The sequence below is a fragment of the Bactrocera dorsalis genome, chromosome 5 (assembly GCF_023373825.1).
Source record: "Bactrocera dorsalis isolate Fly_Bdor chromosome 5, ASM2337382v1, whole genome shotgun sequence".
Taxonomy (NCBI): Eukaryota; Metazoa; Arthropoda; class Insecta; order Diptera; family Tephritidae; genus Bactrocera; species Bactrocera dorsalis.
In genome coordinates, this window is record NC_064307.1 from 70,174,886 (window position 1) to 70,189,839 (window position 14,954).

General features: G+C 39.8%; 3 protein-coding genes across 6 annotated transcripts in view; 2 read left to right on the forward strand and 1 right to left on the reverse strand.

The window, feature by feature from the left end:
* Positions 1-4,237: 4,237 nt before the first annotated feature.
* On the reverse strand, positions 4,238-5,522 carry LOC105227204 (tRNA-splicing endonuclease subunit Sen34). Its single transcript, XM_011206436.2, has 5 exons — positions 5,380-5,522; positions 5,234-5,320; positions 4,916-5,176; positions 4,746-4,853; positions 4,238-4,688 (listed from the first exon to the last, which is right to left on the reverse strand). The coding sequence occupies exons 1-5, from the start codon at positions 5,465-5,467 to the stop codon at positions 4,306-4,308; spliced, it is 927 nt and encodes a 308-aa protein (XP_011204738.2). The 5' UTR covers positions 5,468-5,522; the 3' UTR covers positions 4,238-4,305.
* A 198-nt stretch (positions 5,523-5,720) lies between these two features.
* LOC105227203 (DNA-directed RNA polymerase II subunit Rpb4) lies at positions 5,721-8,743 on the forward strand. Of its 2 annotated transcripts, XM_049457689.1 has the most exons (6): positions 5,721-5,934; positions 6,056-6,914; positions 6,988-7,200; positions 7,263-7,498; positions 7,560-7,852; positions 7,955-8,135. In XM_049457689.1, exons 1-5 carry the CDS (start codon positions 5,871-5,873, stop codon positions 7,787-7,789), a joined length of 1,602 nt encoding a protein of 533 aa, XP_049313646.1. In that variant the 5' UTR covers positions 5,721-5,870; the 3' UTR covers positions 7,790-7,852; positions 7,955-8,135. The 2 variants fall into 2 exon arrangements, with proteins under 2 accessions (XP_049313646.1, XP_011204737.1); XM_011206435.3 differs by lacking the exons at positions 6,056-6,914; positions 6,988-7,200; positions 7,263-7,498; positions 7,560-7,852 and adding an exon at positions 8,335-8,743 and having other exon boundaries at positions 5,740-5,934.
* Positions 8,744-12,927: 4,184 nt separating this feature from the next.
* The window catches only part of LOC105227202 (venom dipeptidyl peptidase 4), a 118,829-nt gene continuing 116,802 nt past the window's right edge, over positions 12,928-14,954 (forward strand). Inside the window, exons 1-2 of one of the 3 annotated variants that reach the window (XM_049459286.1) lie at positions 12,928-13,217; positions 13,406-13,780. The gene's annotated coding sequence lies outside the window, so the exon portion shown is untranslated. The remainder of the gene's footprint in view (positions 13,218-13,405; positions 13,781-14,954) is intronic. The other 2 variants (XM_049459287.1, XM_049459288.1) reach the window with 2 other exon arrangements.

The following is a 14,954-nucleotide window of genomic DNA, read 5'->3' on the forward strand; positions in this document are numbered from 1 at the left end:
GAGTGTAATTGAAAAATGTTGCAACAATTAATAAATCTCTATGACAAACACATATGGACATATCACACCAGCAGCAGCTAGCAGCATGTGCGCATGACAAATGTGTGGGCGTGTCAATTGATTTGAAATCTATTCAATTTGAAAGCGACAAGAGTAGCGACTACAATAAGTCAACAAAGAGCCAGCCGGCGAGGATAAAGTTGAGCGCTTTCGGCGCGCCTAAGTCGAGCGCACAAATGCTGCCGACCGTAAACAAGCTCATAAATTTGCACAACTGTCGGCAGGCAGTAAATTAAACAGCCATAAAACAGGATAATTAAACCAGCGACGCTGAATGTAGTAGCCACCAAATAGCTGTAGGCGCAAAGGCTTAGCTGGCACTGTCAAGTAGCGACGGGCATCAGCGCGCGCGCGCGACGCAGCAACAGCTAAGCTTATAAGCCGGCGCGTCGCTGCTAGTTTTAAGCGTGTGATGTACTAATAGCAGTTAAAATTAGAGTTTAAACAGCTTTACGCAAACTGCGGCAGCCACAGAAATGGCAACAGCAACAACAACAACAACAGCAGGAGCGAGTATAAAGTAGCGATTAATAAAATATCAGCAACTATCGGTCTTTGCTGTCGCTGACAAGTGTCCGATGGCAGCGTAGCGGCCACAACATGTTGCCCTGTTGCATGTTATGTACAACACGATGCACGTGTAAGCCTTGCTGCGTCTGCTGCGCTTGCCACCGCTTGCCGCATGCCACATGCAACACGCAAACACTTGTACGCCAATTGACAATCGCTTTTGGTCGTTAATTTTCTATTGCTGGGCTTCTGCCGACGGCGACGGGCCATAAAGATGGCGGTATTTCGGCATTCCTCGCTGACTTGCAGCTTCCTGAAGTTTTTTATTGCAAGTTTTGTGCGAGCGCTGTGTTTAAGGCGCTGCAATCAAGCAGCCAGTTCGTGTTCACATTCGTCTTCGACAATTAATGATGGCTTTAGATAGAAAGAATGAAAGTTGCATAGTAAACGCGCGTGGCACAGTAGTTGCGTTCACTAATCGTACAGTAGGCAGTAAGCCATGAAATTAATGGTTGCATTGATCAAGATCTATGCGGCATTAGTGGCTGGTTTGAGAATGACAGACGGAATGAGTTTCCGGAGGGCTAGGGGTCTGCAGGATGGCGGAAGTAAGGTATGGTTTTCGAAAGATTTGGAGCTTTGAGTATGACAGACGCTAAGGTACGGCTTACCGGAAGATTTGGAACCCGCGCTACTCTTCTGCCTGCCACGTATCCCCTATAGTTGATGAGTCTATAAGGCACACAAACCAAGCTTTCTGTTGGGAAAAACGACAGATCCCGTAAACCATGGAAATCCTTGCTGCAGCTGGCATTCTTTGAACCCTAAAAGTAAGTGCAGAAAGCGCCAAAAAAGGATCGTTCTTACGACAGCCAGGCCAAAGAAACCAGAACCGACCCATGTTTACATCCGTATAAAGGCAAGCAAAAAATACAGACATAGTGCATATGGACTTTAGTCGCCTCTTACGACAGGCATACCTTACCGCGGGCGAATTCTATCCCATGCCCGCAAGGGAAACTCTTATCGAACAGTGCATTCAAAGCCGACCAGCGTAAAGATGAAATCTTCTTAACCAACAACTAACCAAATGATGACGGACTATGCTGCTGCCATGGTTTTAACTGGACGAAGACCGTAGAGACAGCAGCCATTTTTACTGAATTTCACTCTAGCGTACTCAAATGGAAGAATGACCTAACCACCAACCCGGGGTACAAACCGAAATCCTAAGGAAAGTTAGTCCAGCTAGTCGCAGGTAATTTAACACCTTTGAAATCGACAGTCTAAGGCGACCACCTGCACTATATCCCTAAGGGGACGTACGAAGCCTATAATCCAGCCAACGGACTGATCGAAGTCGGCTTTGTGTTTGTTATAAAGAAGTGCAACAATATTTGTCATTGTCCGAACACAGTTTTATAGGCCTTCTTTGTCAACTCAAGACCATTAAGCGTGGTCATACTTGAAAGTGATGGCCGACAATAGTCAGTAGCGCTTTTAATAGCGGTAATTTGCCTACTGTTTCGTTTAATTGGCTGTTGATGTATTTCAGCTACTGAAATTTACCAAATTTATCGGAGCTTAACTCTTTTATGGCAAAATTCTTTTCTTCTCGGCTCACTTTGTTTCACGTTAATGCATTTCAATTGTTCCGCGCATGCGCCTTTCATCGATGGATCGCTTTATGCGTGCCTCAATCTTTTTTTCTCGCGTTGCAACAACGTTCGTTATGCGTTTGCGCGACTTGTTGCTGACAACAAATTCCGACATGACAGCATTTTTGCCAGACACGCTTGTTCAACACGCCGCTGGACGTGGCGCACGACGCGCCCGCTTGTCGATCTATTGCTGATCGGCTGCTTTGTTGTTGTGTCGCCGGTTGTTAATCGTTTTTTTGTTTTTTTGGCTTCTTATCAGCATTTGCATGTCCTGTCTGTGTCGCGCTGTAATGTTGCAATTAAGCGTCAACGTGTCGCGAACGTGCAACGCGTTAAAGCGTACAATATTTGTCAATTTTCACTGGAATTTCCATATTATTTGCCAGTTTGGTCGCCGCGCCGTATCGTTGGGAGTCTGTGCGCCGTCACGCAGCTAAAAACTGAAATTCACTGCGTGTACCGCACCCGAATACTCCGACTCCAAGAGTGGACAAAAATTTGCATGCGTGCAACACGCCCTGTTGGCATGCGCTAAATAGCGAGGCGATCGCTGATTGAAGCGGTGAATTGTAATAAAAATTAATAAAAAAAAAAAACAAAAAACTCTTGAAATAAGAAGTCGAGGACTACCGAGCGACGGCATATGCAAGTATTCAGCTGGAAATGCGCCTCGAGTTTATTTAAATTGTTATTGTTGTAGTTTCTGAAGTAACCGTTCCTACGACAGTCGGGTCTAAGTGATCGAAACGGAACCGGATGTTTATCCGACTAAGGACAGTCAACTCGGCACCACGCCTTGAAATTACTTTAGGAATGTTTTCCGCGGCTACAAAAACATCTCTGAAATAATTTAAGCAATGCTGCCTAGTCGACAGTCCTTGGTAGGATTAAAATTCGGATCCGCTCCAGTTACTTAAACCCAACTGCCTGGGGAACGCGATTTTAGAAAGATAGCTAAGGTTAAGCTGTCAAAGTTTAATTTTTTTTCAACAGCTACTCCTTTGGTTAGATCCAACTGTAGTTGTTGTAACGGTTATCTAAACCCTGTTTGGGTGGCAAGGCTCTAGTTGATTGCCATCGGAACCATCGGACAGGATGACCAAAAAATGTGCTATTTTAGACGGGTCGGACCGTAGGGAGAGGTGTCTTAGTTGAGTGAGGTTCATTGAACATGCAGAGAGGTAGTTCTTGTCATGCCGAAACTCATTGCTCGCTGCAGATATATTTGGTCTGTCGGGGTGGATCAAGCCTAAGTAGTAGCTTAACATGTTACAGCATTCTGAAAGAAGTGGCGGAAGTGTCACTCGCGTTTCACGCGGCAACTCGAGATCTTCGTCTGTAATAGGTGGTAATTTGACGCCAAGAACGCCATTCCCTGGAAGGGAGTCTGTGAAGGTGTTGATAGCTCCACTGTGAATGGCGCGTCAGTACCTGTCGGAAGTTAGTTGCGTCCGGAGGCCGGTCGGCTTATTGTTCGATATGGTCGACGTAATTGAGGAAATACCTTTTGTGTTCCTAGGAGGCGGTTCAGCTCCAAGCAGTTGGCTGCAGTGGTGATTTCTGTGAAAACATCGTAGCAGGAACTGCTTGGAGAGGAATTTATTATGCTCGTTAACTGGGAGCATATGCATCTCGCCTATTGCCTTGTAAGTAACGTTTCTTTGTCTAACGACTTGAGGATTTTGTTGCGGCTCTGTACCTTGACGATAATCACGGTCGTATGAGGAGTAAAGGAGTATAAACTATCAAATATTACACCTAAAATCTTAGGGTTATTGATAGTCGAAATCTTGACGCCGTCGACTGCAATATTAAGCTCAAGTCTATACTCCTTCGTCCAGTTCGTGAATATGGTCGGTGTGGATTTGGTGGGGGAGAGTGTTAGGTTCCGTACAGAACAGAGAAGAAGCGAGAAAAGTCGGAGATAGCTGTTTACCTTTGAACACATGCCATCAATTCCAGATGTCATCGATTATATTGCTTGCGGTTAATATAAAGTTTCTAAGTGTGAGTTAACTGTATAATTGTATTTCAAGGCAGTTTTTAATTACAATAACATTATAATAAATTACACTCATTTCTCTACTTGGCGTTGCTGCTGGACAGTGCCAAATTTTTCTCTATTACCCTCCCACTGCACAGTTTGGTAGTGCACTTCGCGCTCAACATGTGTATCCGTTACCACTTCTTCATTACCAAAGTAAGCAAATATGCAAATCTTATTGACTATTACAGACAAACGTACTTTGGCTATTAAGTCTAAGGGTTGTATGATCGGCGTTTCAAGTAGTATCACAATATGCGAAGCATGATATTGTAGTGGATCACCTGGATATAGCAGAAAATCAGCACCGAATGCGTCGCCCGCGGTAACGTAGTAACCACGCGTCCAAAAATCACAAAAAACTTTATATTTAAGGGCGTTTTCGATAGCAGGTGGCTCAATAATTTTGAAAGCTATAAATATAGTTACTTAGAAGGATTAATTTATTTTCAAAATAGACAGCTAATTACTGTGCGCTTGCTTATGCGCGCATGTTATTTCCAATTGCGCGTTCTTGCGTTCAAATACGAAATTACCAGCAGTTTCTTGCAGGATTTTCGAAGCATCTAACACAATCTCTGTTAGAAATGTAGTTTAAGATTAAATATATATTTAAAATGAGATTTTCATTAAATTATACCGGCTTCAGGCACACCATCCTTCAAAAGTTTCTTTCGTTTTCCCTCAAGAATCTTACTCATATTACGTTCAGTTTCATGTATCTTTTCTGTCTTCAGGATTTCTGCTTGTGCTGCAAAGCCTGCATCCAACAACTGGTGGTACTCCGCCAACTCATTGGCACCCGGAACTCGCAGTAGAGATTCATGCTTTGAAACCAATTGTGCAATGTCACGGTCTACCAAAAATCGTGTTTCATAGGGCGTCAACTCCAGCGGTAACGCTAAACGAGATACATTTCAAAAAGTGCAATGGATTATCTATTTAAGCTACAATTTACTGCAATCGTTCGCCGACCAACCGCGCATATTGCATGTGCCCACCAGCGCACCCACAATGCGGTGCTTTTGCCGCAATGTCATATAGTCTGTAAAAGTAATTTCGTGATTTATATGTAAATTATGATAAGTAAATATATTCACTCACCCTCCACATTGAAGACATAGCCAGTGCCATTTATTAATGTTAAATTAATTTTGTTGGCTGTATCACTATTTCGGACCGGAGCATCCATTGTTTTGTTTACGAATTAGGTGTAAAGAAATTTTGCACAGCGGCATCTACCCGACGTTTTTGCATAGGTATAATGAATATTTATTGACATTTGATAAAAAGCTTTAGGACTTTTTTTTTAATAAAAAGAAAGTTATAGTAACATAAAAGGAATTAATTTCTTTTTTATTAAAAATTAATATGCCATAAATTTTAATTTAATTTGCTCCGGATATTCCAATATTATTTAAGTAGTATTCTTAGCTGACTTCTTACAGCTGGCAACTCTTATAAAAATCTAAACGTCAAAAGGTGAAAGCCGCCTTCGCGGAATAGATTTTTATGTTTTCTAGAATTTTGCAATAATTTTCAAGTATAAGTTTAATTTCCTTTCTAAACAGCTAAGTGATTAAATTAAAATCAAAATGTCTTTCATGAATCCCGTGGATATGGTTGAGGAAGATGCAGCGGATCTTCAATTTCCAAAGGGTAAGTCGACGTCTAATTTTGTGATCTGTGGCCCACAAGTGAAACGCGCGATTTTAGTGTTTATGAAAGCTATGCGATACACTTAGACGCAACAATTAGTTTTATCATTTTCATTTTGTAGTCAAATTAGAAGTTCCGAATAATTTGTCAAAAGTTAATGGCGACCAGCAAAAGCACATTATAAAAGTGCGCCCCCAAGCTGATACCAAATATACAACCACCTACTATAATGCTGAAGAGTTCAACAGACACCTCGAGCAACGTACTAAAACTCTACAACCAAACAATGCGGATTACATGCAAGCTGGTGTAAAAAACACCGAACGTTGTAGCACTTGCAGCTGCGATCTCTACGAACCGTATATAAAGTGTCCCGATTGTGAGTATACGCTGCTGTGCATGCAATGCTTTGCGCAGGGACGCGAGACAGCCACGCATCTAAATACACATTCATATATCATTGTGCGCGATGATATACAAGTTTTCCCGGGTGCAAACAACTGGACGGCAAGAGATGAGCGTATACTATTACGCACGCTGGAAAAGAAAGGCTACGGCAATTGGGAAGCAGTATCGCATGCATTACAACTGCGACATAGCGCTGACGAATGCCGTCAGCATTATCATAATTTTTACTTTGGTGGCATTTTTGAACGCCTCCTGGGTTTGACACATTCAAGAAATGCTTACTTTCCCGAACGTATGCCCTATGTGGTAAAGATGCGTTCGGTGGATCCGCCGCGTAGCGATGAGCCGGGAACAATGCAATTTAAAATGATGGCGGGTTATCGTTGTGCACGTGGTGACTTCGACACACCATACGACAACTCAGCTGAGGGACTATTAACGACAATCATGCAGGATACGTTTAACACGAATGCAGCTACAGATGACTACGAAGAAACGCTGGATGAGAACAGTCGTAATGCTTACGAAGAATTACAACTGGCAGTGGTGGCGGCTTATAACAATCGCTTGAGGTATTAGAGTTTACACATTTACAAAAAACAAAAAAAATTAAATTTTTTTAAATATTTTCACTAATAAACGCAGAGAACGGCAACGTCGTTATAAAATCATGCGTGACCATGGTCTTATAATGCCAAATCGTACATTGGGCTGGATTTCCAAGTATGCGGAAGCTCTCGGTTCGGAGTCGAATTGCAGTCGTTTTCTCTCCTTCATGCAAATTTGCAAGCCCGCTAAGTTTGATATGTTGGTTGAGTCACTCAAATATTTCACAGACACACAAAAGACGATTTATCGGTAAGAAATTTGTTTTCTTTTTTATTACTATAAATCATAACCACACTTTTTACACCCAACAGTTTATATGAGTTGCGTCAAAATGGTGTGCGCACACTAGCTGGTGGCTCGTTATATTTCAAATTGAAGAAACGTCGTGCCCAACAACAGCGTGATCGCCAAAAAGACGAAATCTACCGTCAAGTGCACGATTGGCGTAAGCTAATACCAAGCGCGCAAACGCTTGTGCCTAATCCCTTTGCCACAACTAATGTAGTAAGCAATCCTAGGCGAAAAGCTGGACCCATGGATATAATCGGTTTGTTACAAAAAGTTAACAGTTTTTCCTTTTTTTTTAACAAATCTATTTTACCTTCTAGGCATGCCCGGTTATACCCGCCTCACCGACGGCGAACGCAAGCTATGTAGCGTTGAACGTATAGCGCCTCAAGCATATATTGACTATAAAAATATATTAATAGCGGAAAACATGAAAATGGGTCATTTGCGCCTGGCCGATGCGAGACGTTTAATCAAAATCGATGTCAATAAAACACGCCAAATATATGATTTCCTGATTGAAAATGGACACATAAATAGACCCCTGTGATTTGTTTGCCTTTTAGCGTCTCACGACAAGTACCAACAACAAGCTTGTTTATTATTGCTAGATGTTAGTTTCAGTTGCGTTTCACTTGTGTTGCACATGCGTATTTCTTTAACCGTTATTTAAAAAAAATACTAAAATTAATAAATAAATTTTTTTCATACACAGAATTTGAGAACGCAGAGACCTTGTTGATATCCGAAGTTCACATGTTGCTTGACCATCGCAAACGACAGAATGAGTCCGCCGATGAGGAGCAGGAGTTCTCCGAAGTTTTTATGAAGACATATGCATACACAGATAGTTTTCGCAAATTCAAAAATAAGGAAACAATTGCAGCGGTACGCAGGTTAGTAAGAATACCTATAAATGTTAAAAAGAACCTAACAAACATTCAACCTAATACACTCATAACCTCCCATACCTAAACATAAACACCTAATCACTGCTTACCATCAAAACCCCTCTATTCACTCCAACCTAAAATGTCTAAAAATAACCCTTGACCCTCAAACAACTTTCTAAATCTTAATGATTGTTCTTTTCAGTCTTTTAATGCAGAAAAAATTGCATAAATTCGAATTGGCCGCACTGGGTAACCTGTGCCCTGAAGCGCCCGAGGAGGCTAAGGCGTTAATACCATCGTTGGAAGGACGTTTCGAAGACGAAGAGTTGCGACAAATACTTGACGACATAGGCACCAAGCGCAGCTTACAATATTGATGTTTTTCAACACCATTTTTCATACATTCTTTTATATAATGTAATTATAAAGTAATTTTCGTAGCAAAGAATCTGTAAAAAGGGAAAACTGACATGATTTTTCTCCTAAAGCTAATACCATATCCCTTAGTACGTTGTACAAGCGTTTTGCTCACTGTCTTCTACTTGAAAAATAAAAGACTTACAAGTGTAATTTATTAATAATATAATAAAATCAGTGTTTGATATAATATATATGTTAATAACGGATGATTCTGTGTTAATAAAGTTGAGGAGTACAGATTGATGTCTCTTGACATTGCCTCTTGATGTTTCGGGTTGATCATTCGCACATCGACACCCATATGCTGCCGGTTAAGGAACTTAATGAGCTCCTCTTCAAGCAGTCGCAGGTTTTCGCAGAAACTATCCTTACAGTCATTTGCTTGAAGCGTAGCCGTTGCCTAGAAATATCAAGAGGTCTTTCCTTCAATACTTCGGAGAACAATGTTACTTTAGTAATACTACTATGAACAAAAAATAGTAGGACTTTATTCATAATTTTAATACGCGTTACTTATTCTGCAAAATCTATGTCGTCCCCCTCACAATATACCCTTTGGCCCCCGCCCCGTTTCCTGTGCCTACCGTTAGATGACAACCGAACCGAACCTCATCACCCAAACGGGGACTAGATAACCGCTAGAACAACAACTCTTAGAAGAATCTAGAAAAAAAGATACACTGAAAGTGTCGTCCGAAAGGACGAAAAAAAATTCTGGTACAATTTGAGCCCTTATACTAATATTGGCACATGATCTATTTCCGATGCATGTATATAACACAGGAATATTTTCTTGTCGTCGTTTCGGATAATATTTTCATGGTACCTGAGGAAAAAAATAATAATACAATTTTTTTTGGTCCACCTTAAGACATTTATACCCCATTAGGGATGATATTTACACGGTATCTAAAAAATAAAATTAAAAATTTTTGGCCCACCGTAATATATTCATATGTAGCCAAGCGAAAATAAATTGATTTTTTTTTGACCCACCCTAATACGACGAAGATTAAAAGTAGTAAAGAAAATGTTTTTGCTTTTTCTATGAATGAAGTCATTAACATTTTGTTGTTATCATTGTTTACCTTTCAACTACTTAATAATTTTTTGTTGTAATTGTCATAGATTATGATCAATGTTGCTTACTGAAGCTTATTACTTTATTTTTTCTGAGCTTTTTTTATATTATACAAAAGCAATATCAAGTTCAATATCTTTCTTTGATTGCAAGACAACAATATACACGTATGTATGTATCGTAGTATGAGTTCCCCTAATTATTTGTATGTGTTATTTATATATTGTTTATGTATGTATAATTGGGGACTCCCTATAGTCAAGCTTTATTATGAATTTATCATGTCTCATTGTTATCGTTCAGTGCGTAACACTTATCGTTGTTGCATTATATTTGAGTTCTTCGCATTTTCTGGAACTATGATACATACATATAACTTCGACATTTTCTTCTCTACTGCGATGCTTTAACCAACTCTTCTACAAATATTTTCTCACACCCTGTTTATTTAAGCTCAAGCTAAACTGAAAGCCACTGCTTGATTACATAATTTTGTTGTTTTTCCGTTGCAGTTGTTGCACTAACTCTAAAAGCTTAGAGAGGCCATAATATTCAGGTTTCTGTTGGCCTTAGTCTAAGCTAAACAAGCTCTAAATCTGCTTTGGGGGCAACAAAGATAATGTTAGCTTTTAATAAAAGAGTATTCGGTGCCTATATACGAACGTATATAAATAGTTACATCCAAGTATGTATGTATGTATTATAGATAGTTATTTTTCAACTTTCAATGCTTTTCAACTTACAACTGCTCACCTTCGTACTTAACTCATACTCGTACTAGTAGCGGACTAAAACTATCGAGAGAGTCGACATATGGAGAATACCATAAGTTTCAAACAAACACCGAAGAACTGATAGGTTTTAAGAGGTGTTTTATACGTATATCTTCAATTTATAGGAGCATAAAAAAGCTTCATGTATAGCCTATGAAATTTTAAGCCAGAAGGAACCACTAAGCCGCTCTCTGATACATAAAGACCTAACTTTAAATAAGTTTCTGTCATTTCCTGATAGATAAGAAGCTAACTTTTAATGAGTTTCTTTCAAGAAATGGTAGTAATTACAGAGCTACATCTCCACTGTTTGAAAGAAGAAGCTGAAGTTTTTATATTTTTTATGTCAAAATCTAACCTCAAAATATTAGTATCACTAATCCGACCTGTTTAGGTAAGGTTAGGTTAAGCCAAGGGATATTAAACCCAAGATGCCTTTTACTCACACGGTTCTGAAAAGACTGCATCGCGGTTTTTGGCCTAACGGAAGTTCACTTACGAGCCGGATCGGCATAAGTACCGACGATACATGCAGAAAGTACGGCACGAGAGAGACGCTGGAGCACCTACTATGCTGCTGTCCAGCATTATCTAAAACTAGCCTAAGATATTTATGAGCCTCGCTATTTAAGGGATTAGACAAGATATCAAAATTAGGTATCAAGTGACTCTTGAAGCTCGTAATGAGCGTTAACGTCCTGTATGACGAATACGTCAGCTCTAATTAATCTGAACAGTTCCATATCAATCCTAAGTTGGGTTCGCTGAAGGTGTGTGAGCCGAAATATTTCCATCTTAGCACGACAAAAGCTTGGAAGTAGAGGAAAAACTGCGTAGATAATTCCATCTCATCTTCTTCCATATAGCTTTGGTAAAAAACATACGACAAAATGTTTAAACGCACAGTGTGTGCATAGCAAGTAGTTCAGAGGATCACTTGCAGTTCACTCTCGGCCAGAAAAATCTGCTTGCAGCGCTTACGGACGTTCTATAGGTGGAACGCTTAAGCGCAAGAGCAGAACGGAGTACCGATTAGCTTTCAATCTTATAAAATCGGGTTAAGGACGCCGACCGACGCATCAAACCTCGACTTCGGTACTTTTTAAAATGAGTTCCAGACAATAATAATCTATAGATTAAGATAGATCTTCTAGGCACACATTGTCCAAAGATGCTGATGGAAGTACAAAAAAGTTCGACACTGGTCATGACTGCTGTGCCCACATTGTCGGAAAAATGACAGCGCCAGGGTACAATAGATCCATCCTTGACCACAAGAAGACAACGGAGTACTGACTCACTTACAATCAGATGAAATCTTGTTAAGGTTGCTGACCGACCCATCCAACCTGGACTTCAGTACTTTCTAAAAGCGATTTCGGTCAAATAGCAGGCAGCGCGCTTTAAATAAATCAAGATTTTATGGCTATCCATTGTTCAAATGAGTCCGATGGCTGTCGCCGGGGACAAGTACAACAAAAATTCGACACAGGTCGTGATTTCCCAGTTCAGATGTTCGGAAAAAGCGAGAGTGTCAGCGTTTTTTCTATGAATTTGTAGGCTAATATATGCACAGTTATATAAAAAAATTCAACAACAACGCAGACGTAGGTGTCGAACAGCTGTGAAAGCGGAAAATCAACGTGTGCCAGCAAATATACGATTTATGTGCGCCTTTGTGTGTGTATGTGTGTGTGTGTAGAAGAAACTATGCAACTATTAAAAACATGGAATGAGCCAGCGTCTCAGAGCGTCTGTGATGAGTAAAAATAAAGCACCGCAGCTAAGCGTGTAGGCAACACGGAGAAAAACTAAAAAACAACAACAGCAAAAAACACATACTAACAGTAAAAACAAAGAGGCTGAGCAACAGCCGCTATGAGCAGAATTGCGGGAGCAATAAGCAACACTCATAAAAAAAAAATAAAATAAATAAAAAATATTTATAAAATCAGTCACTTTTCGTGTACAACAACAATAAATAAACTCTCCTTGTTGTATCTCGAAGATTGGAAGGCGGCAGCTGTATACACACGCACACATACACTTGCGCGCGGCGTTAAAGGTGTACAGCGATGGTGCGCGCTGATTGTGAAAAGCAGGTGCCAGGGGGGTGGCGCAAATGAGCTGTACGAGCGCGCGCACGGCGGCTGCGGCAATAATTTCTATGGAGAGGCAGCTTTTTGGGTAGCAGCGCTGTTAAGAATACACAGCTTGTACGTATGTATTTGTGTGGAGATCATTAGTATGTATTTATAAGCGATATTTTATGGCGATGCCAAAAGCGCCGTTATCTCTCGAGTCATGTGTTTGTTGTTATTGACTTAGCAAAGTTTCTGCATCAATTTGCGCGCACACACACACACATACATACATGTACATATGCATTTATTTATTTTTCAATGGCCAACGACAACAGCACCAACAGTGTGGAGTCCGTCCGCTGCTAGCAAAAAGATCGGCAGCAGCCGTCGTCGAAAGCAGATCAAAGCTGCTGGCGCGCTACAGCGGTGCGGCGTGGAGATACGCCGAGTCAGTCAGCAGTGATCAGCGAGCGACGAGTACACCAAAGTGAACTCAGCGGCGACGACAACGATTTTTTACTATTTTTTTATAAAAAAAAATTTGTTTTTGTTATAACAAATCATCAAACTAGCGTCGCGCTGAAAGAAAAACCCGCGTGTGTGTTGGCAAGCGTTGGCAAAGAAACACGCGGCGCGCCGAAAATTCGTATAGATCTTGCATTGAAACGTCAATACCGTTATTTTCCGATTTTGTTGACCAAGCGAAATTTGTGCGGTTGGTTTTTAGGTAAATTCGCTGACTTTTCATAATTTGCGGGATTAGCTTGTGGTTACTACGCGCTGTTTACTTGTGTTTTTGTTGTTGTTTTTATTATTGTTTTTTATGTGTGTTTTTATTATTGTTTTTGACTAGTGTTTTTGTTATTGTTTTTTTTTTACTAGCGTTTTTGTTATTGTTTCGGTTATGCTGCCAAGGCGCTGAAGTGAGTGTTGGCACAATTCACCGGTCTCAGCATATTCTTCAAGACTCAGTGCATTATTTAGCATATATCTGTATATGGAGTTTATGATTTTTTTTGTTATTGTTTTCAATAATATCGATAAAGTGAAAAAATTTTACATGCTGCGCGAAAACAAAAGCCCATACTGCCAAACCGTTAAGCTTAGTGCCTGAATATTTACACAAGCAACAAGTGACGCAAGCAGAAAACAGCTAACGGCAAGCGGCGTAAACTTAAGGTGCTCCATTCAACAGTGAATAAGTAGTATCAGCAGATCCACGCTAAAGCACGAGTTTGCGAGTAAACGCCACACAAAGAAGTGTTGCTCGTAAAAAAGAAAATATTATTGGTGAGTGGCTGAGAAAAAAAGCTAAAAAAAAACCGTGAAAAAAGCGTAGTGTAATTTATATGTATGTATATATAGGTGTATATAAAAAGCGCTGTGTCAAATATACAAGAATATATACACACGTAATGAAAATATAAACACACACGCGGCTGCTGGTGAATGCAATGGCGCATTCCAGGCAAAAGCGTGGCACAAACGCAGCGCGTTGGTAGACTGGAAATTGTAGCAGAAGTGCCTAACTTTGTGGCAAGTGTGTAAAGAGTTAACGAAAATATGACGCCTTCATAACTTCTTTTTACTCAAATGCCAAAATCGGTAAATATATCTCGTCAAATAAAAAAGTGTTCCGTACAAAATACTGACCTTGACGTTCATTTTGTATGGCAGCTATACGCAATAGTAAACCGATCTGAATAATTTCTTCGGATATTGTAGCGATGCATTGAATAATAATCTGTGCCAAATTTCGTGAAGATATCTTAAAAAATAAAAAAGTTTTCTATACAAAATATTGACCTTGAACGTTAACTTTATATGACAGCTATATGCTATAGTGATCCGATCGAACCAATTTTTTCGGAAAATATACCGTTGTTTTAGATAATATTCTAAACCAATTTTCGTGAAGATATCTCGACAAATAAACAAGTTTTTTATACAAAATATTGACCTTGAAAATTTATTTTGTATGGCAGCTATATGCTATAGTGAACCGATCAGAAAAGTTTGTTCAGATCTTGTAGCGTTTTGTTGTACAGTAATCTATGCCAAATTTCTTAGCGATATCTCTTCAAATAAAAAAGTTTTTCATACATAGACCCAGGTTCTGTCTGTTCCTTAAATGTATTTGACGACTGTTCTCGGACCGATAAGGCTACAAGAACTATAGGTCGTACACTACCAAATCACCTATTTCGACAAATATTGATCCGATCACACAAAAGTCGAGTTCACCTAACGGAAACGGACAGTCGTGCCTCAGGTCTTAATCTTTTTGTACAATATTTTATGACGTTTAACAACAAAATTGTCTTTTAGAATTGTGATGTATAGGAAAAATGCAATAAGCCTCTGGTTTACTTGAAGACAGACCCATAAGATAAATATTATAGAAATATGTTAGGTTAGGTTGGTGTCAAAAGGCTAGTGTAACAGTGGTTCTTGAAAAGGAAAA